General features: G+C 36.5%; 1 protein-coding gene across 1 annotated transcript in view; it reads left to right on the top strand.

Annotated features, from left to right (window-relative positions):
* The window catches only part of LOC116175221 (transcription factor SOX-9-like), a 28,459-nt gene extending 2,207 nt beyond the window's left edge, over positions 1 to 26,252 (top strand). The window contains exons 2-3 of the mRNA XM_031493369.1: positions 5,454 to 5,600; positions 25,308 to 26,252. Of these exons, the coding sequence (XP_031349229.1) occupies positions 5,454 to 5,600; positions 25,308 to 26,133 (973 nt within the window). The 3' untranslated portion in view covers positions 26,134 to 26,252. The remainder of the gene's footprint in view (positions 1 to 5,453; positions 5,601 to 25,307) is intronic.
* Positions 26,253 to 27,592: the final 1,340 nt, after the last annotated feature.

Below are 27,592 nucleotides of genomic sequence, written 5' to 3'. Positions count from 1 at the left end.
TAGTAATTCGATAAATGATTTCAAATAATATTAGAAACGAGATTAGAAATCAAATCATTTTTAGCTTATAACTTGCAAAGCAAGCTATTTACGCAAAAAGTGCTAGTATTGTGAAATGGAGACGAAAACATTACCTACAATCTGTGTCTATTAACATTTTTGTGGTGCCATATTGGGGAAATCAGTATTTTTTGGAAAATAGAAGCTTTATAGGGAAGTCCATGGTGTCTGTCTGGCTGTCTGTCTATGAAAACGATAACTGACAAACGCTTGGATTGATTCGTTTCAAACTTTGCACAGTTGATCTATATGCCACATGTACCAAGACTAATGAAAATCGGCCAAATTTAACAACCTCGTAGAGTCGCACCGTATCAACGCCTCTACCGCTTCTCTAGATCTGCTTTACGATGTTTAATTTGTAGTTCCTTGCCTTTCGAAGTGTTTATTTTGAAAACCATAACCCTTTGTAACCCTGAATATTTCAGTCGGGTTCATTCTCGGGTTCATTAAAGAAAAGTGATTGGCGAACGTAAAACAAAACTTTATTCATAAAATATATAGCAATTTTAGCATTGTAATTTAAAAAAAAAAGCAATAAGCAATGTCTTAAACAGTCCTATGTGAGGCAGAGGCGGCTACGTATGGAGGGCAACCATGCCCTCATGCAAGGTGATGTTAAGGGTGCTTTGCTCTCATTCAAATTATATTACATCTTTTAAACTCATATTCATAATCAGTTTCTTAATTTAATATGGCACTGAAACCGATATGTTGGGCAGAGATGCAGACATAGCACGCATAGCCCATTTTTGCGGAACGCCGGTGTGGCTAGCATCGCATGATTCTCCGACTTTCTTCGGTGTATCATTACTTAAAAATTCAATAAAGTAGATCCTGATGATTTATGATCCCTATTCTTCACGAAAATTGACCCTTGCCCCCATGCAATAAATTAAATCCCGCCGGGCGCCGCCCCTGATGTGAGGGAGGTTTGAATCGACCTGTTTGTTGGGAGCTTTGGGACTACATACAGGGTGTCTTAAATTGAGTAGGATAACATGGCTATCTTTGTTGTTATTATACTTACCTACCTACAGATTGTAGATAATTAAAAAAATTAACAAGTTCAAATATTTTAGTAGCAAAGAGAGCTATCGAAAAAAGTTTGCAACAAAAGTTGCAAGATTGGATAAATTCAATTAACGTAGAAACAATTTTTTTAAAATGGGTTCTGAGATATTGACATCAACTTCCTTATATTTTAAATAGACGCCATATTGGATTTTTCCGTCACTCGATAGAGAAAAAAATTACAAAACCAGTGATACTAAACACTTAGTATTTCATTTGGGAATCAACCTTACATTTTTGTCTCGAAGTTTACAATGTATTTCTTATGGCAATAATTCCATGGCCGTGTCGATGGTGACTATGCGAATGCGAGACAATAAACGAACAAATTTGGTTTCAATCATAATCAGAAGTTTTTTTCAAAATATCGCATCGGAATATCCCCCAGCATCAAAAACTACACAACTTTGCCAATTTTACCGAATCTGTAGGTAAGTATAAAAATAACAAAGATAGCCATGCTATCTTACTCAATTCAAGACACCCTGTATAGATACACTGTGTCCAAGACAAGGATGACTATCATGAGGATCTCGGAAACTATAGAAGATCAAATTAGGGAAAAGTTACGCACTTAAACAGTAATTATCATGCCACAAAATTTCGATTATTTCCGAAGATATGCCACAAAATCCGAAATTTGCTGTATTTAGTAGCATTTTTTGTACGGCAAAAAAAACAAAAGTTGGTAACTGTTGGTTTCAACTCAACAGGATGGTGCACCCGAGCACCATGACTTAATCGACCTATCGAAAAAATTTTATCCATACACAAATTTATAAACCACAACCGCGCCATCAAAGTAATAATTTCTGTTACGAGTATAATAGGTATACTCCCAACCTTTTTAGGGAATTGGGCTATTTATTCTCGTATTTTTTATTAAATTTGAAATCGAGTCTGAAATTAAGAATGAAGATTCAAAAAACTAAAACAAAAATTTGAAATATTCACGGAGATGCGGAAAATTCCATGATGCGGATCTCAAAATTTGGTACCTTAGTATTAAAAAACTTTCCCCAGAAAAACTACTGCACGTTAGTTAACGATCGAGTAACCTCGTGAAATCGGGCGGCGCAGGCGGTTGGAAATTTTGCAAGAATATTCTCGTAAAATATTCGAGAATTTATGGGAAATATTTGGTTAAATGTCCGGTGTGGGAATATTTCCCGGAACGTTCTTAGCAATGCGAATATACTTCCGAAAATATTGCAAAATTCGCCTTTAACATTTGCACGCCTCACAACACTATTCGAACAACAATGAAAATAAGGTGTGCCTATTTTCAAGCATCGGCTCAAATTTTACAGTGGTAAACATTAAAGTAGCCGTAGAAATAAATTTAATAACATATACAGGATGAGTTTTGTTTTCATTTTCACTGTGGAGATCTCGTAAACCGTATAGGAGATACAAAGGCGCTTAATGGGCAAAGTAATGCAGAATTTTCTGTTGCTTAATTTTCCAATTCCAAGTTTCTTGTAGCTCTACAAATCTGTCATATTCGAAAATGCGCTGGCGTTTATTAATTTTCAAAAGTATTAAACAATAATTTTAACAAAGCCTCAGTAATTTTTCTCGGCTTTCTGGTGGTGCTAAAATAAAAATTTGTTCAGCGCTCATTTTCTTACAACATCGCAAAAGTATATAATCAAATCCTTGATGAATTTAAGTCCCTTTCCCAAAAACATTCTGGTCTAAATTCCAACCATATCTCTTTGATCGACCGTAGTTTATGAATAGATGGTTAGTTTCTTATTCACATTGCAAATAATTCATTCTACCTATAAGCGAGATTTACAATATTATTGATGTATCATTTTGGTTTTTTTGCATCTTGACATGACAATAACAATAATTCGTTAATTGGGGATGAAGTGGAAGAAACAGATAATTTTGTATCTCCTATATCTACGGCTTACGAGATCTACAGAGTAAAAATAAAAAAAAAATTACGTAATGTATTGGCAAATAAACCTGGGCTTATTATATGTAATTAGGAAAAGGCAATCCGTACGTATCAAATTTGGTTTAATTCGATGCAATAGTTTAATAGTTATTTATTTATTTAGGCCTTTATTTTTGAGTGGGCGAGGTTTCAGCCAAGGTTGTTCTACCACCCCAACCCGCTATACATTTACAAATATCCATGCCCGAACCAGGGACCCTTGGTATCGCAGTCGAGATTCAACTCAACTGCACCACATGGGCCGGATATAAGAAAATGGGTTAAGGGGCGAAATGCATGCGGAGTCGCGCAAATAAGTACAAATTTTATACAACACACAATTTATCAAGAGACTCACATTTCTGGCCCTTTTTGGTCAGTAACTATGTTAGAACTGGAACTGGAATGTAACTTTAATTAATTTAGTTATTTACAGTTAATTAACAAAAAATTATAACAGTCTTGAAATGAATTGATTTATAACAGTTAAAGTACTATCAAAGACTATCCTGAGGATAGTCTTTGGTACTATCACTCACATATACACAATTTATTTATAGCAGCAGGAACTATTTATTACTTCGACGTAATTTGAACTGACTAAAGCACATTTCGATTTACTTATACAGCAAACGCCCCTCTTTTCGAAAGTTCTCGAACTCCTCCGAACATTCTAGACTGTTCTCGAATAAACACGTTATATTTCCCGGAAAGAATACGTCACATCCGGTTTCGTTTCTTATCGCCGATGACTCATCTTTTATGGTGCCTTGATGTCTATCGGGATTTCTAGAATATCGCTACACATAAAAAATGTCGCTGAAGAGCTACTTCTAAAAAATCTCAATATGTTTGCGTTTCTAACTAATGCTTTGTCTTGGGATTTTGAGAATTGGTAAAAGTTACTACTAAACGCATAACCGGTTCTACTAGTATATAAACTCGTAACTACCCTAAAAATCACGATCTTTGCAAAGGGCCTGTAGTTCATACATCACAAGTATTTTTCATGCTATATTCTTAGAAATTATGGTACTCTGTTCTTGTGCTAAGTTCATATTTTTTGGCTTACTCTATACACTGTTTGACTGAAGCCATCCAATTGCAGTTGCACATAGAATGGTTATCGAACATGCATCAACTTTTTATTGAATGTAAATGGTAATGTTGAAACACTTTTGTTAAAACCTATAACTGTAGGGGCACATTGTCGATGCAATCTCGTAGAAGTAGGATCCAAAATGAATGTGAACTTAATTGGCACCTCTTCTTGAACTGTCAAATAAATAAACGCAACTTTCACTAAAATGCATCTAGACTTTGGAGCAGTAGAATCATTCGGGAGGCGGGGGGGGGGCGCAAACAGAAGAATTTCCCAATTTTCCATAACTCGCCCCCTTTTCATACGCTCGCGCGTCAAATGTTTACTTGCCCAATACATCATTGATGCTTACATTTCTGTAAAAAAAACTATTAAATGCATGACCGCTCCCCACTCTTCGTTCGAATTTTTGAAATTTCTTATTTGCCGTCGCTTAATTGAGAACGGTACCTTCCAAAATTTACAAAAATCTAAAAAATACGGATCAATCTATTTTTGTTAACAGATTTTTTCAACTTTGATTTGCCAACAATCTATTAGGGCCCAAAATTTGTGATTGGGGTCCATTTTTTGTTTATCTTTATCTTACCATCTTTTTTCTAAAAGCTTCTTCCATTCGTTAATGACCGAGACCGTACTTCATCTGCAATTCGTCTTAAAAGATTTTGCATGTTTCGGAAAAATTATAAAGTGCTCAAGCCAACTGCTAAAGGAGCAACTAATGAAGAAGAAACGTTTGAATGTAAGTGGGTAAAGCGGCAAAGGTATAGAGCAATTAAACTCGAATAATTAGGCGTGTTCTTTTTAATATTAGTCTCTAACTACACATGTTTAAGAATTCTTATGGGCCATTTGAAAAGCTATAAAATTCACTTCATGGTTTACATTAGGACTAAAACGTTAGGGGGATTTTTATTATTTTGTAACAAAAACGATCATAAATAAGGACACGTTTCGAATTATTAAAAGTGATATATTGATCCCTTTTAAATTCGAGACCTTCACAATTCGAATGCGACTTTAAGTGCAATTATTAGTTCATCAAATTCCGATGCTTTTCCTGTCGGATAAATGAGGCTTACCTCATTACTCAAAAGAACAAAGAGTTCTTTGATCATAACCGAGAAAGTCACGTTCAGGTACTCGCATGCGACAGCAGTCGCCATATCGTGTATTTTTAGCGCGGGACCGGACGGTTGCGCGTATAATAAATAGTTACAAAATTCACAATTATATCCCCTATTAATTTTGGGATCGTTTCTTTCGCAGGGCGTCGTCGGATAAGAGAAAACTGCACGTAAAAAGGCCAATGAATGCGTTTATGGTTTGGGCCCAGGCGGCGAGAAGGAAATTGGCCGATCAGTACCCGCAGTTGCATAATGCAGAATTGTCAAAGACTTTAGGGAAACTTTGGAGGTAAGTTTTAATTAGTTTAGCCGCCACGTTTGAAATACGCACAATTCTTTGTGGTAGAAACTTTACTCCTTGTCCCAAATAGTTGAACTTTAGGTACTCAGAAAAAAACAAATTAGGAGTTACTGGCACCTATAGCTATAATACGAAAACTTGTTGCGATCGCTTTGTATTATATGGTCAAAAATCCAACTGTGTGCCATTATATTCGAAATTGCAAAATGATTTTGCTTCACATATTCTTTTGGGGGTAAAACAGACGTTTGGAACAAATACCTATAGCACCAACGGAATCAAAATGCGGTCTGACACAAAAAATTTCCAAAATCCATTTAATCAAGCGAAACAACATGGAAAACGGATCAATCGTGAACCTCAACATGTTTTGGTTTAATTCAAAATATAAGTTGTGTACTCGTGATTGGAATTGGCATTGGAAGTGTTATAACGATAGCAGAAACGGAAGTTTAAATACTATTAAAATTAAAATTATTTGATAAGAACTAGAATAATTAGTCATAAAAATTTTTAAACATTGTAAAACGCACGTAAATTGCGTTATACATATTCCGTTATATAATAGCGGAATCAGAAGCGGAAGCGAAAAAATATGCAGAACTGCCGCATTTGCGGAAACGGAAGCAGAAGTCCATCATCACTATTGTATATGATTTTTCGTATAAAAGCGCCTTTATAATGACTTATTATGTGATATTGAAATCAAAAATTCTTGGGTTCGAGTTTGAAAGTATTGATTACGAGCTATTAAAAAACGCTAATATATGCAGAGTGGAAAGTTTATATGAACCACTTCAAAACAGCATTTTTTATAGAAGCTTTTTATGGTACCAAAAATTAGAAAAAGTTTGCTATTTTAAATTTGTGATTACTTGCGTACTTCTACATGGTCAAGAGGGGTATATTTTTTATCGCAACTACTATTTTTTAGTACAATTCTTAAGTGCACACCGTGTATGCTGCTATACCAAAAAAGTGAATTCTTTAACAATATGCAATGAAAATTAGTAGGGGGTCGTCCATTAATCACGTGATGTTTTTTAGCAAATTCTTAACCTACATCTCCTGTCCTGATGATACGTGGTGAGGTTTGAGACTAACCCCCCACCCGCTCAAAATCACGTGTATTTTTAAGTACAAAGGCGAGTGGTTGTCTCGGCGGGCAGAGATATCGTTACCTATACTAGCAACGACGACGTGCCTTGCCGCTTTTCGGTTTATCAATCGCGCGTTTTAGCGAAAAAATAAATACACGTAATTATGTAATTTTTTCGAACACTCTGTTCCATGTCACGTGTGACGTGTTTAATGGACGAATGTCATTAAGAAATAATGCGCTTCCCTTGACCATGCAGAATTACCCCACACACATTGAAGCTGCAGGGTGACCCATTTTCTGCACTTTTATGGGGTATTTCCGTAATTGTTAGTGCTATATAACAAGTAACATAGGCGTCATGTGCCATTTTTAGGTGAAACTTAAAATGGAGAAATAAAAATTTGAAAATATTCACTGGCGTAAGAGATACGAGTAAAATAAGAAAATTCCCAATTTCAGAATGACCCTATATTTTCTTAGTTACAAGAGGTACAGCAAAATGTTTATTACAATAGTTTCTTTAATGATTGTTGAATAATCTGCCGTTTGAGGATAAGTACAGCCAGGTAAAAAAGTTATCTTTTCAAAAATATAACACACCAAGGATGAAAAACATCAAATAAATTCGAAAAAGACTGAAAGAGGTTTTTAAAAAACTTAAAAATTTAAAAAATGGTCCAATGATTCAAAAAACAAAAAAATTCAAAAAAGGTTTTTGAATATCTGCATTTTTTGAATCAATATTGAATTTGATTGAATTCTTTTTAGTGGTATATTTTTGAAAAGCGAAATTAATGCTATTTTTTTTAATTAAAATATGCAGGGTGTTCCTTTTAAAAATAATGAGGTTAGGTTCTATAACTTTTTGATCTGACCCCGTATGCTTATTACTACAGATTATTCAACAATCGTTATACACAAACTTGTAATAAACTTTTTTCTGGAGTGGAAAATATAGGATCATTCTGAAATTGACAATTTATTGATTTTTCTTTTAAGCGAGAGGATATTTTCAAATTTTGATTACACCCTTTTAAGGATTCTAATAGTAGTTCTGCTTCGAAGGCTTTTGTAAGTTTCTCAGATTCTGAGGAAATTCCAAGACTTGAAATTGTGAACATTAAAGAAATATGCCACATTCTAAAACCTGGACACATTTTTAACGTCTTTATTATGACAAATGCACTAATTTATAGCAATCCTTCGGAAAAAATATGACATAATTCAAGCCTTAATTAGTACTTATTTTTGACCATATACAGGACGTTCCTAAATACATATGATGTAAATACAGAAGGGGATAATTTTTTGGCTTATTTTATGACTAAAAGTTCATATAAACATCGGTCCGCAAACTCTTCGTTACCGATCTACAGGGTGTTATAGTTCTACCGTACACTTTAGAATTTAAACTTTTAAATATAAACATATGCAAAAACAAAAACAAAAAATAATATATTATCCAAGTAAGACCATGGCCTACTGGATTAAATTAAACTCTTGTTTCACAAACTAAACTTGTATTTCAAATTTGAGCGATATATCTCAAAAATTGCAGGAGGTAAATAAAAAACTTAAAAAATGTTGAAATTTGCACACCCTGTAAATCAGTAATGAAGGGTTGCGGACCTAGGTTTATATGATAATTCAAAGAATTAGCCCTTTCCGTTTTTGCATGATATTTAGAAACACTCTGTATAACAAACAATGAAGGGACAAACTCCAATTATTATGTTTTGAAAAAAATTCTGTGATACGTCGATTAGTATTCCCACTTATGCGTCTTTTTTTGCATACAGCGTGGGAATTAATTAAACACCATGTATGCTGTGGCAATTTACAATTTTGCGATCTTTTTCGTATAACAGACCGATTATCGATGAATCGTCCATAGATGAGTGCAGTTGTAAACAATTTATCGTCTTCAAAAATGTCTTAGAACCGATTTAAAATGAAAAGTAAGAAAGAAGTTTTTATCTCGGACAAAATCCGAGTGATGTAGACTCGGTTTTGATTCTTCCCAAAAATGATCAATCTGCAATTGGAAAATTAACTATTCACTCTTTTCCCTTCCATATATTCTTTAATTTGCCCTGGGTTTCCAAATATACTTAAGCGCCTGAGCGTGATTTTCGTAAGAAAACTATAAGAGTCTACTAGCGGAATTGTGGTGGACTGAAACTACGTCTGCGGTCTCTTTCTTACGTTGAAAGACCACGAAATGGCTGCATAATAGAAACAGATTATACAGTTCTATATTTATTTCACACCGTGGTTCACTGCGAAAGAACATTATTTTAGTCAAATTACAGAATCTACGTACATCTTTTATGCCAGTTGTTCGATTTTTAATGCGACCCGGCCCTATATGGAAAATATGAAACATTAAATTTTATTGCTAAAGCGCCGTGACGTCAAAATCTATACATGAATATTATAATTATAAATTTCAATATATCTTTCTTTTGTTTTGACATAACAATTGTAATAACCCAGGTCCAGCTTAGAAGCGACTGCGCAACTCAAAACCCAAAATCAAAACTCCCTCCAAAACTAATCCATGGCACAAGTAACAAACCTGTCTAGTGATTGGACCTACTTTGTGTTGTGAAATGGGTTGCTATTCATGAGTCATTTGGCGTGCTATTTCCTTATAACAAAAAGGGGTTTACGGTGTTGTACTTTACACCAGGCGCACATGTAATAATTACTGGTCTTGTGTATCAACAAAAATGTATTTTAAAATTGGTTGGGTACTTGGTGATAAAATTACACCGATCACATTTTAAATACTTGGCAAGGTCCATGTTTTGACATGTGTTAAGTGATTTAAGACTGGATTTAATCACACTGGGCACAAATTAATTCCATTGTGACCTTGTATGTTAATTAATGTGTTTTATAATTAGATTTATCATTCGGTGCATAGTCACACTAGACACATTTTAAATTTGTGGTAGGCTCGTGTGTTGAAATGCTATTGCGCATATGCGGTATTCTACTTACGGTGCAAAATATACCTATCTCGTCTAGTCTTAGTGACACTGGCATGGAAACGAAAATTTCCTAACATAAAGCAGGCCATGAAAGGTTTCATGAAAAGTTGTTTTGAATTGAAATTGAAGCGGGCGTTTGCATTTACGTCACATGTTTTCAGTTAAAATGTTTGAGTACGGGCAATTTACCAGAATCAAATGTGTCTGGTAAAACACGGAGAGTACTTTTGCAGACTATATTCCGCAAACCGTTACCTAAAAAAATGTGCATACCAACATAGATTTTCGTGATCGTGATCTAAGAAAATATTATGATCGTTTTACTTCCGGTCTTACCAGACGTGGATAACAAATTTCTTATTTTAAATAGAACACCCTGTATTTTATTGCATTTTCGAAATCTCCGTGTAAAATCTACGTCGTTTGATACCACATTCTTGACTTGAATTTCAAAAAGTCTTCCAACTTCAACAATACTGACTTGATGCTACATAAGAATTATTTAAAGATGGATCGCTCTTTTACAGGGTGTTTTAACACTAATTGCCAATTTTAATAACTTCAAACTTTAAAAAGTTGATTTTTTCAAATACATACAAAATACTTTATTTTTTGAACTTTCAAATGTCGAAAAAATTTATAAATCGATTAATATTATTACATTCCCTATATCTATCTGTTATGCTTTCCGTTTTATTTTAGAGTTTAAGCGCATTTTTTTAAGAATTAAAAAAAATGTGCTATGGTTTGCGGTTTGTCGGTCCGTCCGGACCCACTTCTACCTTTTTGAACTACTTTACTTCTAGGGGAATGGTCCTGGAGTCCTGAAATGTTTTGCAGTAGGTAGCCTATACCTTCAAAGTGTGCCAGACGATCATCAAATTTCGCTGTGTTAAATGGATAGAACTGGTTTTTATCCTTCGAGGAAAGGAATTAATATCTGCCAACCATAGTCCCCCTCTTCGGCCCCTTGTCGTGATCGGATATATTCAAGGGCGATTGGGACCTCTGGAAGAAATAAATTCATTGGTGATGTCAAAACTTTAAGAGCGAATATCTCGAAAACGGTTTGTCGGAGGAAAGTACTCTCATAGTCAAAATGATTCGACTGGACGAGACATACCTATCTATTAGTGAACGTGAAGCTTTCAATGGAAATATCTGCAGAATGGAGTGTCGGAAGATTTTGAATGTATGCCGGACGGTCTTGTTTATGTTTGAAGAGACTCCTCTCCTTATAACCCGAGATAACCCACCATTTACTAAGCTATTTCGGTTTTCAAAAACGCGCTTTATCTGCACAAGGGTTGTGCACAATTTAAATTGTGACTCTTAACTCCTTAGCAAAAATTTTCTTAGGAGGCCTTGAGATGTTCATGTAGGTTTCGTCCTTTTTTTGGATTACGATATCACCTTATCATTCGTACATTAATGACGCTGGGCTAATTTTCTGATTAGAGATGGAGTAAACAACATTTGGTCCATCTTGTTTTCATAGTGTTGCCAATTTCCAATATCTTGTAATTTTAAATGCAAACGACGACGATTAGAAAAGTATACCCAATTTTGAAAGTTCCTATTACCTAATGCAATTTGACACTCGATTCCTCTTTAACATAAAGTTCACGGGGTCTTCTCTGCTCGTTTGTGCAGAAGTTCAAAACCATGTTGCATAAAAAGACGAAGGCCCCTGTCATTGAAATTGATGCAGCATACTCATTACTTTTCCATATTTCCGTTCAGATGCCCAATAAGTGACCAACAATCTAGGTCAAATTGTGTAAAGTGTAAAAATTAGGGAAACTGTGATATATGGCGAACATTAAAATATAGCCACTTAAATATTTGGCAAGTGTTTAACTTGTGACATGCGCCAGAATGTATGGATAAACGAGCTGCACAAGTCATCGTTCCTAATGACCCAAGAAAAACCGTATCAGGTCTAATAATCAACCAAATTAATATCTTCGGCACATTAACCGGTGACTTTGGCGGCGTCCCCTGCGGTGTTACCAGCCTTTTAGATAAGCACGATTCAAATGTAACGTAAATCTAAAAATGCCATCAAGTCGTTGGAAATTGATATATATTTTCAATTTTCTGCGTCTCCAAAGAATGTCACGTTTTGCGACCCACACACACACACACATCCGCGTCTCAGTTTAATTAGGCTTGCGTTTTTGATGATCCGACGGAAGTATAAATCCCTGCAATCGGTGTTTATTTAAATGACGTAGAGAAATCTTAGTTCAATCTGTTATCGCTAAGGTTAAACGATAGGTCCAGCTCTTAACAAATACGGTCAATGATCGACTCCTAATGACTTTGATAGGTTTTTTTTTTTCTCATAATGTCTTTATCATTTACGATATCCGCCGCATATTATTTTTATTATATTCTCTTATTTTGATAACCGTTCATTCATAAAACACGGAACGGAAATTACTAACCGTTTTACAATTAGCAACGACAAAATCCATATGGATACGCTTAATTTTTTCCTTGTACAATTCCATCACACGTTTTTGTGCGCACTTAGACCGTTTGTAAATGCTACTGTGAATAGTTTTTGACAATTTAATGTAGTGATAACAACCTACTTCATTTGTAATTGATAATGGCGTATGTGGAAGTTAAGTGCGGGACTTTTTTGCCCTTTTTTCGAAATGTCTAACAGACGTACATGATTGGGTTCAAAAATCTTTATGGTTTACTGTTTACAAATTTGACCTTTAAGATAACAATGTTTATACCTAATGCCAAGAACAGTTAGACTCTTAATCTCGGCACAAACGATACAACTTTTCTATTTAAAGCAGGATAGGATAAAAAAAATTGTTAATGTTACCTTAGCATCCACTTACATAGTTTTGCAAATCTAAAAAGATCTTCACACCCTCACAGCGTACCTACTAAAAAATAAAATTATTTCACTGCCCAGGAAATTTGTCCGATAGGTATTCTTGTGCGCGGGTGCACCGTCCTGTTGAAACCAACAGTTCCAACTTTTGATTCTTGTGTGTGACGTACTTAGTTGTATTATTCGTAATCAAAAATGTTACTCTATCCAGTATGTACCTTTTAACATTGGAAATGTTTATCGTTTGGTTTCGTACATGGGTATATAAAGTTACGAATTTCGTACAAGCGGAAAAGACAACGGTTCTCGCAAATCGCCTTTGATAGTATTACGACGCTTATTGGTCAGAAGGGTGACGTTTGCGAGCAAGTGATCCGATTGAATAAGGGTTATTTGTGTTTTACATATGGCGTTATGCAGTTATCATTTCCAAGGTTTTCGATGGTTGCATGGATTGCGAAATCTCTGAATTTTTACGGGCCGTATAAAAAATAAAGTTGATGATTTCTCCGAAATGAAACGTTGCCTTGTAGAGCTCAAAATCGACAAATTTGAGGTTTTGTGGCAGAGCTTCAGAAGTAATCCGAATTGATTAGTTTCCTTTACACCATAATAATTCCTCTCCAGAACGACCAGAACATCCATCTACTACAAGGCGATCATCTATAGTTTATTTACGAGCGACGGATATAGTGTGGTATTTCGGGCATGAGGTGGTTGAAATCGATGAGATAGTTAACACTGATAACGATTTTGGAACTAGGTGCCGAGAGGGCTTCCATTAAAAAATTTGTATTTTTATAGCTACGAAGCGTTCAACATACGTTATTGTGCGCGCCTCATGCTAGAAAGAGATTGGAGTAGTACGTTGAACGCTAATTTCAAAGGCCTCGTTAGTCTACGTAGCCGAAAAACAATAGCGACCTTTCTTATATCCTGAAGAACTTGTGTATCTATTTTCAAAGCGATCGGACGTTTCTACATGAAGATATCGAGCACAAGGATAGACAGACAACAATACAAAATTATAAACGATCTCGAAGATAAAAACTAATGCATCACATTTAGAGTAGCGGAACTGTGCAGATGCTTAAATGTCATCAGAAATGAAACTTGATCTGTCAAGCCGTTTTCAATGAGAGGTTTTACATGTCTATCTTGGAAGAGGATTCGTTATTATTAAAAAAAATCCAAGAATTTAAGAAGATTTTTGTAAATGTTATACAAAGTTTTTAAGTTGTTGTATACCTAGTAGGGACAACTGTATTCCGAAATTTTTTAAAGAAAGCGCTAGTGAACAAAGAAGTATAATTGATTACTATCATTGCATTAAGTGCATTTCATATTGTGACGCTGTGTCATGTCTATAAAACATCTTGATAAAATTAAAACACAAATAAAAAAGTTTTTAATGGTTCACAATGTTAAAAAATATAAATTACATAAATTTCATTTTAAATTATTCTTCCAATGTAGGATCCCTAATCTTCATTTCTCTGGGAACTCGGGCGTCAATTAATTCAGGAAGAATACATTTTTTATAGAATACGGTCAATTTGGGAAGCATTACATTTTGCCATAAATGCTGATGGTCCTTATAAATTCGTTCAACGTTGAAGTCGTTTTTAATGAAATTCAATTCCACATAGTTTTTTATTAAAATTGTATGGACAATTATTGGCAAAAATAGTATATCTGACGCAAAAGTATGTCATTATGTGTGACAATAGCTATTTTCCATTTTTGTTTTACACCTATTTATTACTTATGATTTCATAAATTCCAAAGTCATTTTTTGAGTGAAGGTTCTATTTTTTTCATATTATGTAAACATAGTTCACTCATATACATCGTTCTTAACCAGTGTGCCAAATTTCATGAACTTTCAATGATTCATTTTTGCTCTGGGATTGAACAAAGAATACATTACTTCGCATAGGCGGTTTAAATTTATACAACAACCTTAAGCTGTCAGAATAGTTTTTTTTAATACTTTGAATATGAATATGAAAGATATCTAAAATATTTTTTGACAATGTCAAATTTTTTTCAAATAATTTAAATAGTAACTTGATAACTTTATATGGGGGGAATTTTGGTTTGCTTGGTTTGCTCAATATAACAATTAACAGTTTAGGAAATCCATCCGAGCTCATCCCATTTAAAGACGAAATTCGAAGTACCTACTGTCGTATGTTTACTGCACTTTTCGGGAACGATAACGATGAAGCTTATTTTTTTCTCTTCTATTCTATGGATTGAAGACCATTACAAACCCGTTACAGCTTCAGGATACTGATATACCAAATTTTTCTTATATTAAGTATTGGTTTAGAAAATGGCCCATATTCGACTAAATCGGTTTCCATATACGACAACTCGCCACTGGACCATTCGCCCCTGACAAACTCGGCAAAGCGACAACTCGCCAATCATAGTTACCAATGACTTCGATAAATAACGATAGATCATTCTCTACTGTTCATGCAATATTGTAGTTCACAATATTTCGCAAAACGCATATGGGTTCCCCACAATATAGGACAAGAAAGAACGCCTTAGAAAGTTTTGTTTTTTCAAATGTGAAAAGTTTGATCCTTTTATCCTGTATAGTTGTCCCAAAAGTGATAAATCGGACGGTCTTTTGTAAATGTGTGGAATTTACTTTTAATTTGTCCTTGGCGATTTGACCCTGACCCATCTGTGCGATATCCATATGCGGCTTTCTCCTTTCAGGGTATCATATTTTTCTGGATTTTGATACATTTATAATTTAAAAAACGGTTTGAACCCCCACACTGATCCATTATACAAAGATTGTATGAGAATTAAATTTAGTGGCAGTTCGATCGTTTCAATAAGTCGTGCAATCACTGGAGGCGAGGCGTTAGATTGAAACTGTAATTTTTTGTTTGGTAAATAACTGGATACTGGATTGTAAAAATAGAATACTACAGCGGAGATATTTTTAGAGCATTGGATGATTGTAGAATCAAATTATCCTTATGTGGGAGATGTGGGCATGTTTGTAGGTAACGTCTTTGTGTAAGCGTTTCCACTTTGATATAAATTATAAATCGTCCTGTATAACAATTGCAATTGATTTTTTATGACTTATTAAATGTCGAAACTCTAAGATTGCTCAAGAACTCTAGAACATTATGGGAACTTGAATTATAATTGCAAAATTTTGCAATTCCAATTAGTTTTGAACGCACTCCAAAGTCCAAAAGGATATGTTATGTATTGATTAACAGTTTTGACCATTGAGTATAATTCAGAGGTTTTGACAATTCAAAAATAAGTGAGATTTTTATGTTGTGAGAATAAAGTAGTAAAAAAAGTTCTATTTTTAAACCCAGGTCATTCCGGGTATCCGAATGATCGCCATTTAATCCGCATCTACTGAGTAACCTTTTTTATTGTTAAACTTGAGACTATTGTCCTTGAATATGCTTTGTTTTCGTCATTATCTGCAAAACCCGTCAATCGCTGCTGCACTGCACCGTTTGCTTCTTTAGGCGCGATATTGTATCTTTTCTAGTACTCTAAAAAGTAAATAAAATTCCATTTGCATTCTTGATTTATAAAAGGTTTCTTTGTTGAAGGCTTCTTGAATGAATTTGCTCCCGAGTAGTAGGAAATATAAGCATTGAGTAATTAAGTAGGAGATAAGTAACGAGTGGAGCAAGATTTCTGTTTTCTTAGTTTTGTTTGCGAAAAAACCGAGGAGAAAACTATGGCTTCGGAAACTTGTGACCAAATCACACTGTACGTCACATCAAACAGTTTTTTGTTTGGTCCGACTTTGAATAATTCAGCTTGCAATGAATGTGCAAGCTTTTCTTTGAAACCTCCTTTGATGATTACTTCATTGAGGAATTCCATTACTACAGCTACCTTTCAATGCCATACACAAATATAACAATGCTGCACTGTCACATTGTGATGTAACCTGCCGCTGTACCTACTCTTATTACGCATTAGAAGGATGGGAGTAAGTAAAATCGAAAACATTTTAGTCATAAAGCCCAGATGTATCGAGACTGTTGTATCGTTTACTTCTTTGCACCTTAAAAGGAACTAGGAAGGTCTGTTCTCAGCACGTTCCTAATGTCATGATCAGCACATATACAGGGTTGTGATTAAATAACGGACCCGTCGATTTTATTTTTGGATTGCGCATATTTTAACTCAAAATGTAGGTAGGTATACAGGGTGACTCAAAAAAGCGTGGTAGAAAATTTTTTTCCATAAATAGGAATATAAAAAAAATTCTCCCAAAAATTCTAGACATGTTTCATGTAAATGCGCTATGCCGTCCTATCTTGAGTAATCTATTGATCGTTTGAGCTGTTAATGGCGGACACTTCCAGTATTTGCTAAAATAATTTTTTAAAACCAGGTTTCTGATTTTGTAAAACGCTTCAAACGGGGTAAACGGGATTTCGCAAAGGCGGTACGAAGTTCGTCGGGACAGTTTCAATTTATTATATAAGCTCAGGAATTATTTTAAAAAATTGTTTCATAAATAGAGGAGATAATCGACCGTTCCGGGACGCAAATTTCCATTCCCTATACAAGATGGTGATCGGTTGCACGAACTCGTATAGGATTTGGAAGCGGTGAATGTTTTTACCTATCCTATCCGATTTCGTGATTTGCTAGCGGAATATAGCATATTTGATAAACAGTGTCAAGTTATAAAAGAAGTGAAGTGAAGAAGAGGCGTAGAACTGCGAACAAAATTTAGACCAGAATTTTGCGAAGTAGATGCAGTTAACTGGATCAAATATTATTCAAAAGTTACAAAATCAAACTGGATTGTCCAACGGAATTACCAAGATCCAAAAAAAATCGTAAAATATTTCATACTTTTCATTATTTTTGTCTGTATCCAAAATGCCCTTTATTACTTGGTTCCAATGTTTTGAAAATGCAATAATGAGGATAGTGCAATGTTCACATTACACATAATTGATCATGATCACGAAATCGGATAGGATATGTAAATAGATTCACTACTTCCATATCCTATAGGAGTTTGTGCCACCGATCACCATCTTGTATAGGGAACGGAAATTTGCTTCCGGGACTTTGTACTTACCCGTTATAAAAGATACTACAATAGCTACACATTTTTATTTGGTTCTACTTTCTACAAAAAACTGTTCATTATAATGGCAAACGCTAACTAAAACCACCCACACCCGTCTAACTAGCTGAGGTACAGGTACCGCCTTAAAAATTCCAAACAATTGATTAAACAGTTTTAAATTTAACACCCGATGTAATTCTGGGTACGAAGAAAATTTCAGAACTCTTATCTGGGTCGTAATTTGTACTCGATTAATTACAAAAACCAACCATTTACAGATGAACAAATTTATTCGACATAAAACAATCAAATAAGCTGAAAGAAAAATAGGCGCTCAAGGCCAGAATAACACATACCACACACCAAGCGATCGATAGAACAATTAATTAAAGAAATATTAATAAGTGTGCGTATAATGACAACCCAGAAGGCGCTAATGCAGCTCTGGATCATCAATCCATTTTTGCGGATTTAAATAATTATATAGGGTGACTCGCGGGACTATACCCATTTAGTAATAGATAGTACAACGTTATTTTTTCAAAAAAAAATTTATTTATTATTATTTAATAATTTGTACACAATAGTGAAGACATGCCATTAGAATTACGTTGCAAAAATCAAGTCTTCCAAGTGATGTCCGTCCTCTCGTATGCAGGTTTCCAGTCTGTTAGTAAAGCTGTCCCACACCCTTTCCAGTGTCTCACGTTCGAGATTTTGCAATGTACGGGGTTTGCCAGCGTAGACCTTTTCTTTCAAGTATCCCCACAAAAAGAAATCGCACGCATTCAGGCCAGGAGAACGCGGAGGCCAGGGCAAATCCCCAAACCTGGAAATCAAGTGTCCAGGAAACAAATCCTTCAGGAGGTTCATTGACCTTCTTGCGGTATGTGCTGTAGCCCCATTTTAAATCTTAAATGGCAAACCGCAACGAAGAGAAAGGGCCCCTGCCACACTCAGGAGCCGTGTACAGTCTCATAAAAAATGGGTATAGCCCCGGGAGTCACCCTGTATATGAATAATGTATGATCTTGAAGGTAATAAACGTGTTTTCGTAAAAAATGATAATACAGTCTTATCTATGACCATTATACGATTGTGTTGTATGTATGGTATTTTGTATCTTTATCGGGAGCAGAATATAGGTTAATTTATAAATAAATCTAAAGGTTGTTTACCACGTACTTCTCATGTTCGTTATTTCCTTCATCTTAAAAAATAATTAGCTGCGTTGCTTTTGTGCTAATTACACCAAAACGGAAGAAAATCGTAAATCGCTCAATTTCTCGTACTTTTTGTACAGACAATTCGTTATCGTAAATTTCCTGACAGTAAAAATTTGAATAACAGGTCATCATTTGATAAGTACCCAAAATGAGTCCGATTTTAATATTTTAGTTTTGCTGACTTCGCACAGATGCACACCCGTGCTGAAAATGGTTAAATTGTCAAATACGAAAACTCTTTCTGTCTTAATAATGCTGAAGTCTGAAACAATCCACTGTTCTTATTAATGTTTACAGATTTTATTTATTTATATTTATATAGCAATCATATCATGAAGGGGGCTAAGAAAAAAATTAATTTCTGAAGTGCGATCTTTTTTCATAAGGTGCACCTAGTTAACCTAACTAATTGACAGGAAACGCTCCACTCACCCTAAGTACATTTATCACCTCTGTTTCCATCCAAAATCTACAACAATCGCGTTATCTCCCCTCGTGCCGTACCTTTATCTATTTCTCCCTATTGTAAAATTTCCCTTGATAATGTTTTTAAAGTTTACTTTCAAGATTACTTCACCTCATTTCCTATTATGTATACGCGTACACCTGGCTTTTTATTCTGCGCGTATTGCGCAAAAATGTGCAATTGAAAAATTGACTCGTCTTAATTATTATCATATTTAATGCGTACTTTACTTTGGTATTCAGTTGAGGGATAAATAAGTGCAAATCACGTTCACGCTGTACAATTTTCATTGTTGATGATCGTTGGGACGTCATTAATCACAATTAGGTATCTTTAAGCGGATGCCCATGAATTTTCTATAGGGATCAAATTTATAAATGTTCTATTACGTTGCAAAACTCATCATGTCAACGGAGCGGACAAAGATCTATCGTCATATTTATTAATGTAGATTGTTGAGGATGTCAAATGGATTGATTTCGTCAATATCTTGTACGATTTTTGCCCTGCAGATCTATTCGCGTTCGATCTTCTCTCGCAGCAGCAGGTCGAGCGACTCAGGACAAGTGATGCTTCGGTGGATTGGATCTGGATACCGTCCTGTGCGCCTGAGCGGCCCAGCCAGACGGCCAGCGTCCATTGCGCGCTGAGTAGTTTTCGCCGTTTCCTCACCTTGCATTCGTCGCCCCATATTTCTGCCCCGTACAGAACGGTCCACTGTATTGCATCTTCGAGGAATGCTGTGAGCCCCGGCGGGGGGATTCCCCACGTCAGTCTCGCCGCGGCGCCGATCGTGTTGGAGATATTTTCAACGTAACGTATTGTATGTTTTTGGAAGTTGAGCCGGCCGTCTATGTCTACCTCTCCTTGGAGCGAATCTTGCCTGTGCCGAGACGGAACGATGGTCTTCCTAAGAAGACAGCCTCAGATTATTCGGCAGAGAAACTGAGCTTCGCTTCCCGCGCCCACTCCCGGACATCCTCCAGCGCCTCGTTTGTCCCCTTGTCTTGCACTTCCCTGCCCGGATCACCAGCAGAGTGTGGTGCGTGTCGTCTCCGACGACTCCTCGGGCAGCTGGGTTCTGAAGACGCCCTCGTAGAGAAGTTTCCACAGGACCGGTTCGGAACAGCTTCCTTGTGGACAGCTCCTCTCTGCCTGTCGCGTTACGGTTCCGTCTCCCAGCACCACTTTCGCCGTCCTATCCTCGAAGAACGCTCCGGTGATGGGGATGAGGTTGCACAGAAGTTTTCTCCTCATTTCCCAGGTTGTCCCCCGAATGTCTCTTCTATTTCAAGCGCGATCGTCACGCAGTAGTCGCCCGACGCCTCGCGTCCCTGATGGTTCCGACTACCCGTCGGATGGCGTCCACGGTTGGCCTGCCCTGTCTGAACCCGCCCTGGTGTGGGTGGAACCCTCCGTTCTTCGTAATCTGGTAACTCGACATGCGTCGCAATGATTCCGTCCAGCGCCTTCCCGATCACCGGGTGACCGGCAGCAAGCTGATAGACTTGTACGATATCTGGGGTTTCGGGATGAATCGGATGGTTCGGGTCTTCCAGCAGTCTGGTAAGGTGCCCGTGTCGACGCACCGAATGCCTGTAGCGCGGTGATGCTGTCGTGCCCCAGCGCCTTCTTGGGGTCCATTCTGGCGATCGCTGCTCTTATTTCCTCCATATAGGAATTGCAAATCATGAATTCTAACTGTACTAAATATTCTGGAATAGTTCTCCATTCGAATAGCCGGGGGAAACGGTGTGCGAAGAAAGCATGATCGAAAAATGCAGGCGAGAAAGTTGAGACTGAGTATCGAAAATAAGGGAGGGGGTAAACTAGTAAAATTTTATAGGGACAATGATTTGGTTAAAATTTGGATAAAAACCGTCTTGGACAATATAGCAGAAATTATGGAAAAAATGGAAGAAGGGTGGAAATATAAGTAACAGAGCGCGAAGAAATAGAGGAGCTTGTGTACAGAAGAATAAACCATATGGTTTGGGAAGGAAGAAAAGAGGTCCTGGAAAGGAATTTGAAAGACGAAGATGGATGGAGATTGATTACTATAAAGCCACCAGCAATGGAGGTGGAGGCAGCAGTGAATAGTGATGCAGGTAGAATGCCATGCAGGAAGTCATTTCAGTACCAGAGGTAGAGTTGCATTTTCCATTTTCGCAGAATGTATGGCACATTACTCCGGAACTCAGAAGAGACGCTTTGGTGTTGTTCATGAGAAATCTAAAGATTTGTGTGAAGCACCATTGCCGTAGAATTCAAGTTACGCTCTGGGCGCTTAAGACAAATTTACCATCAACGCCTCGAGGTGGGTAAGGTGTGTTTCCTGCAGGAGCAGGTACGATTTCTTTATTATGTGTGATAAAAAAAGACCGGTCTTATGATAAACCTGGCTACGAATATTTCTGGAATACACTACACTACAGCACTTGAAAGAACAACTACAAATTCCACATATCGGATGCGACCTTGATAAGTTGAACTGGCGCATCGTGCGAAATATGGTGGAGGTGGTATTCCAGGGCACCGGGGTGGAAATATTGGTCTGTTGCTTTAAACCCAGAGGAACCCCTGAACCCATTCGTAAGATCATTACTAAGCCAATTGCAACGTACTTGAGTTAGTGCCAAGCTCGACGCGCTTGTGTTAAGTTATAAATTGTAAGTGATAAATATTAATTACTGTTATAAATTAATCCATCTTAAGACTGTTATAAATTTATTGTTTTTTAGTTGTAATAAACAAAATCACGTACCTAACTAAATTTGCGTTAGTTGAATTGGAGTTATCCAATGTAATAAATTACCTACCGCTGTTCCCAGTGGCGTAACTACGACTCCTTCAATGGTATGCTTCTATTAATTATAAAAAGATAAAACGTAAAAAAGCGCAATGAAAATGCTTGCTAATGTTTTATTTACGAAGGGCCATGTACCTGCTTTTTACAGTTTACAAATTACAGTCCGAAGAAAATTCTGTATCCATTGTTCACGGATGGTAAATATAGGTGAACAATTTGGAGCAGTATCGGCAATGTACAAAAATTAACAATCCGAGGAGGTAACTCTTGAATTTGAATAATTATCAATCTGACTTTAATCTAATACAAAATTTGGTATGCTCAAAAGTAGTCAACTCAAATAGATTTAAAAGCAACTCCACTCCTTTCCCATTTGTGAAAAATAAGATTCTTCAATTCAGAAGGTATGTGGAGGTCCTGGATACGGTAACCTTAGACTGAAGTTGTATGTCGAGATGAATGCCGCTAAGTAATTTTAACCCTCCAGCAGTTACCTCTGCACGGACGAAACAGTTACAGGCAGATTCATACACAAACAATTGAAGTCGCTAATCAAACTAAACGAGTTTAAACATCCAAGGCCCTGGCCAATATTAAACAAATGAAAATAAGAGAACATTTAAAGTGAAACAATTAAATAACAAGAAAACTCCAGGGTTACCTACCCCTAGTTACAAATACAAGTCACAATAAAACGAAGGGTTATAATTATAATTAAAATTAAGTACATTAATTACCTTCTGTTATGGCACAAATATTACACCAAGCTTGACAATTAAAGTTTGAACAAAATTAACTGGACTCTTAACGCAGAAAGCAGTGACGCTAAATTTTGCAATGCACCTGTGAACCAATGAGTTACAAAATGCAAAATCAGCAGGGCTAAATCAAGACACTATTTTCTACAGATACAGATTAATCTCGTTGAACAACTGCTGATATAAGGAAAGGGCCCCCAAATATTTTTGAAGACGGGCTTCTAAAATGCAGTGACGCCACTGGCTGTTCCGCAATGTAGAAATGTCAAAATGTAGGTACCCTGTAACTTAGGGTTTCAATTGGTTTTAATTTTCAAAAGCGTGAATTAATTGTCATTAATTTCTTTACCGGTAGCCGTTTTATTTGTAAATTAGTTTTTAGCACATTTTTTTTCGATGTATTGCTCCATTAGAATAGTAAGCGTCTTATTAAATGGTAGGTTGCGTAGAATATCTTATAATTATAAACATTGTTTCTCTCGGTAATTGATTTCGGAAATCAATTCGATCATCAGAGTCCTTAGCATCAAAGGTTATAATACATAAATATGTATAATAGAGTAGTTCAAGTAGTTTAAGTGAGGGATAAATCGTATTGAGATGCGGTGCTGTGTATGTGGTTTGAGGTTATGTTATGTTGCACTTTTTATAACTTGTTGAAAATATGGCGGCACTGTCTCCGGTTGTGAGTACAACGAAACTCACAAACACCGGGTACGGCTTTCGGTTCGAATGTTGACTTAATTAACAATATCTACGTGATCTCTTACATTTTTCGCTTTTACAGTATGTAACATTGCACCAGAGGTTCGATTAAAAGTCAATACGCGATCGAAAAATGTAGAGTTCGACCGGCAAAAATTTTAGTCAGAATCAATATCCCCCACTAGATTTTTACTTAAAATACCTCGCCGAATCCCAATGCGAAACGGACACCTTCCTCAACGCAACTTTTGTTGAAAGCGTGCCCTCTTAACCAATACAAATCCCACATTTTCATCACATGCTTGGATTTTCGCCAAACAGAACGAAACTTTTAAGGTCTGTCTGTGACATTTAGACTCTTATCTGGTTAAACACTCGCCGTTATCTTAACGCGCTTTATTTTCTGTTCCCTTTCCTAATAAAGCGTCACATGTATACAATTGCCTATACTAGTAATTTCAAGAAGGAGAATCCTAATAATGTGATGAATGTGAAGAATTTGAATAATAATCATTGGAAGTTGGAAGTTCAAGGGTCTGGCAAATCGAAAGAATTTAAACAAATTTACTATGAATTTAATCGGAAAAGAGACGACCGATAAATCGGAATAATTCGAAGGTTAGTTAAAATGTGAAAAGGCTGGGCCGAAGCTGAGAATGGGAAGATACCGATAAAATACCATACGAATCTGAGAGTATCGGAACGATCCGAAACTTCCGAAGGAATTAAACCCGAAGTAATCCAAAAAAGTGTGAACTTAAAGAAACAAGAAAGATCTATCTATCAAATTTCACCCGCAAATCGATTTGTGGTTAAAGGTGAACAGACGGACGGGCAGACAATGTTATAAGGTACATACCGTGTGCCCCCAGATTGTTTGGTCGTCGCTTGTAAAGGACAAAAAACTTTCGAAGTGAATTTTGAGCTTCTGGGAATCAGCCCTGTTTTGTTGGAAACTAATTTTTGACAAAATGTTAGTTTTCAAAACGTCAAGGTGCCTTGAAATTAAAAAAAAACGTTTTTTTAAAAACCGGTAAAGTACTCTCGGGGGACAAGTCCTAGTCCTATTCTAATTTTTTATGTCTTTATTTTGTAACTGGAAAACATACAAAAATGAAAGTTGGCCTAGAAATTTTGCACGTTTACTCAATTTTGAACAACTTTCCTTATTAACATTTGTCCGTATCTTGTCTCCAAAGAGGTATACTGGTATGCAAAAAAAGTGTTTTTGAAAATTTCAAAGGCGCCCTTGATGTTTCTAAAGTAAAATTATGTTAACACATTAGTTTCCAACAAAACAGGGCTGATCGCCAGAAGCTCAAAATTCAATTCTAAAATTTGTGGTCTTTTACGACCAAACAATCGGGGGACACACTGTATATGGACATACTTGGACTATACATATAAAATTTGTATTCTATACAAACCCTTCATTTCACCCTTATTTTTCTTTCCGTTAACTTAATTCGAGTGGCATATCATCAGATATTTTGAATGTCCCAACATTCCACGAACCTTCGCTTATCATTTCAAGGCAATAATTATGGCTAATTAGGTATACGAACAGCTAATTACGTTAGCTAGATTGCAACGATAAGTTTCTACCATAAAAGACCGTGCATTTATTAAATTAAATGTAACTACTACGCACATTAATTTTCTTCTTTCGTTTCAGGCTGTTAAATGACGCGGACAAGAAGCCGTTTGTCGAAGAAGCGGAACGTTTGCGTGTTATCCACAAGCGTGATCACCCCGATTATAAATATCAACCCAGACGCCGAAAGCAAAACAAAGGGTCGACCGAGTCTCTCAATCAACTAACGCACGTACAAAACGTTTCCTTCGGCCGTTGTTTAAAGCAGGAGGACTCCCCTTGCAGCCCTAGAAGCCAAAATTCAACGTCGCCATCTTCGTGCTCGTCGCCCCAAAGTCCGTCGTTGTCGGCGGGACAACCCTTAAGGCATTGCATGGAGCAGGCCGGTAGTAGCATAGATTTTAACCGATTACCAGACTTAGATAATAGTTACATGCCCGAAGATTGTCTCGATAGTCACGATTTGGATCAGTATTTACCCCAAGATAACGGTCACGCTTTCCCCGCGAATGTGTACCACGAAACCTACAAGCGACACATCGAAGAAGATGAGAGCAATAATAACACGCACAAAATCAAGAAAATGTGCGCCGACCCTTTGGGGCAACCGCATGAAGTATTCGAAGAACACACCACGCCGCTACCCTTCATTCGTTACCACGAGCTGCAACCGACCAACCCCCTAACGAAAACCGAACGCTACGTACCGCCACCGACGACATCGGTGTTTGGCTACAACCACCTTTCCACAACATCCGGTTATTACACCAACAGCGGCCACCACCAGTACCTACCGCCGTACCAGTATCTACCCCAACGTTCTCCAGTGTTCGGCAACCCTTCGATGGCCGCCTACGGTGTGAACAGCGCGACCACCTCCGACACGTGGACCCCTTACAGTATGTAACCTACGACTGTTGTACCTTATTTATAGTTTTTGTTTAAATTACTTTTGTATTTTTTATAAGTCTTAGCTTTTACCCATTGTAGGTTACACGAAATATTTTTTTAAATAAATCGTTTCATTCCTCGTACATTAACTTTTTGTACCGCCGCCCGCCACACTCCTCAAGTGGACCTTATCCAGACCACCAAAATATTTTCTTCGGCAGTGAGTGCGTACTCCGGCGACTGACATCCGAAAGGTAAGTCTGCTTAAAATTTATAGTGTAATACTCTGAAAAAAACGCTGCACTCTAATTACGAGGATTGAAATAGGGAGCGAGTAGTGTCCCGTTTTAATTGTAACTTGTCATGTCATATCACTTAATTATGTTAATAATAGATTTTTATCGCTCGTAAAAGCGGAAAGGTCAGTCTGTAAAAAATCGATGATCAGTTAAAAAAAGCTTCATTACAAGTCTATTTGTGATACATATACGCATCAGGTTCAATACTTTTCTTTGTCAGAATCGAATCTATCTGTTTTCTTCAAAAATGACCTACATTTTTGAAGAAATGAGAACGTGCTATTTATTGATTATTGGGGGATGCGTCCAAGATACCTACTTGAAATTTTTGTGTCTCATAAGTCAGAGTCTCTTCCTTTCATGAATTGCTGATTGCCGCTCAATTCATGACGAATTTTGAAGACGTCTACCTACAACAAGAGGGGGATGAGGAGGCTTCTATTTCGAAGGTAGTCTAATGAAAGGTTTGGATGATAAAGACTGGTTTTCCATCAATAATAGTTCCTCGTGAGTCTGTGAAGGGATACGCAAACAAAAAATTTGTCTAGCCACATATTTACTATTCGCGATTTAGATTAACAGTGGTGACAGCACATTGTAATTAACTAATTACTAATGGTGGACTAAGAGCGCCATTGTGTTTATTTACAATGACCACAAGTAATTTTTACGGCTGTAAAAGTAAATATATATATTCCATTTGCATCAAAGAAATTACACCTTAAAAAGCAATGATAGTTCACAACATCACATTTTATCACTTTAATTCAAGAATTTTAAATGTGACCAGTGTAATTATGAACCAACGATAATTAAAGAAATCGTCGCCTTACACCTAATATTTCCAAAGTCTTTAATTGTGAATAGTGCAATTACACAACCAACAAGGATAAGTTAAAGAATCATTGCATCACATTACCAAAGTTTTAATTGTGAACAGTGCAATCATTCCTTGACCGCTTTTCCATCACTGCTATCGTTCGCATCGCATCACCTATTAACACACATAACATTTAATTTTTAAACAGTGTAATTGCGCTACTCGCGATAAGCAAAACTTAAAGAGGCATATTATTGAAGGATGTTACGTGTACTCTGCGATTAGGTATGCCAGATAGTAAGAAAATTTTAAATCTTCAATTAATAAACCACGATACATCGAAGATTATCTATTGT

This window comes from Photinus pyralis, unplaced genomic scaffold, assembly GCF_008802855.1.
Source record: "Photinus pyralis isolate 1611_PpyrPB1 unplaced genomic scaffold, Ppyr1.3 Ppyr1.4_LG6, whole genome shotgun sequence".
Taxonomy (NCBI): Eukaryota; Metazoa; Arthropoda; class Insecta; order Coleoptera; family Lampyridae; genus Photinus; species Photinus pyralis.
This window is presented reverse-complemented; position numbering and strand designations above follow the sequence as displayed.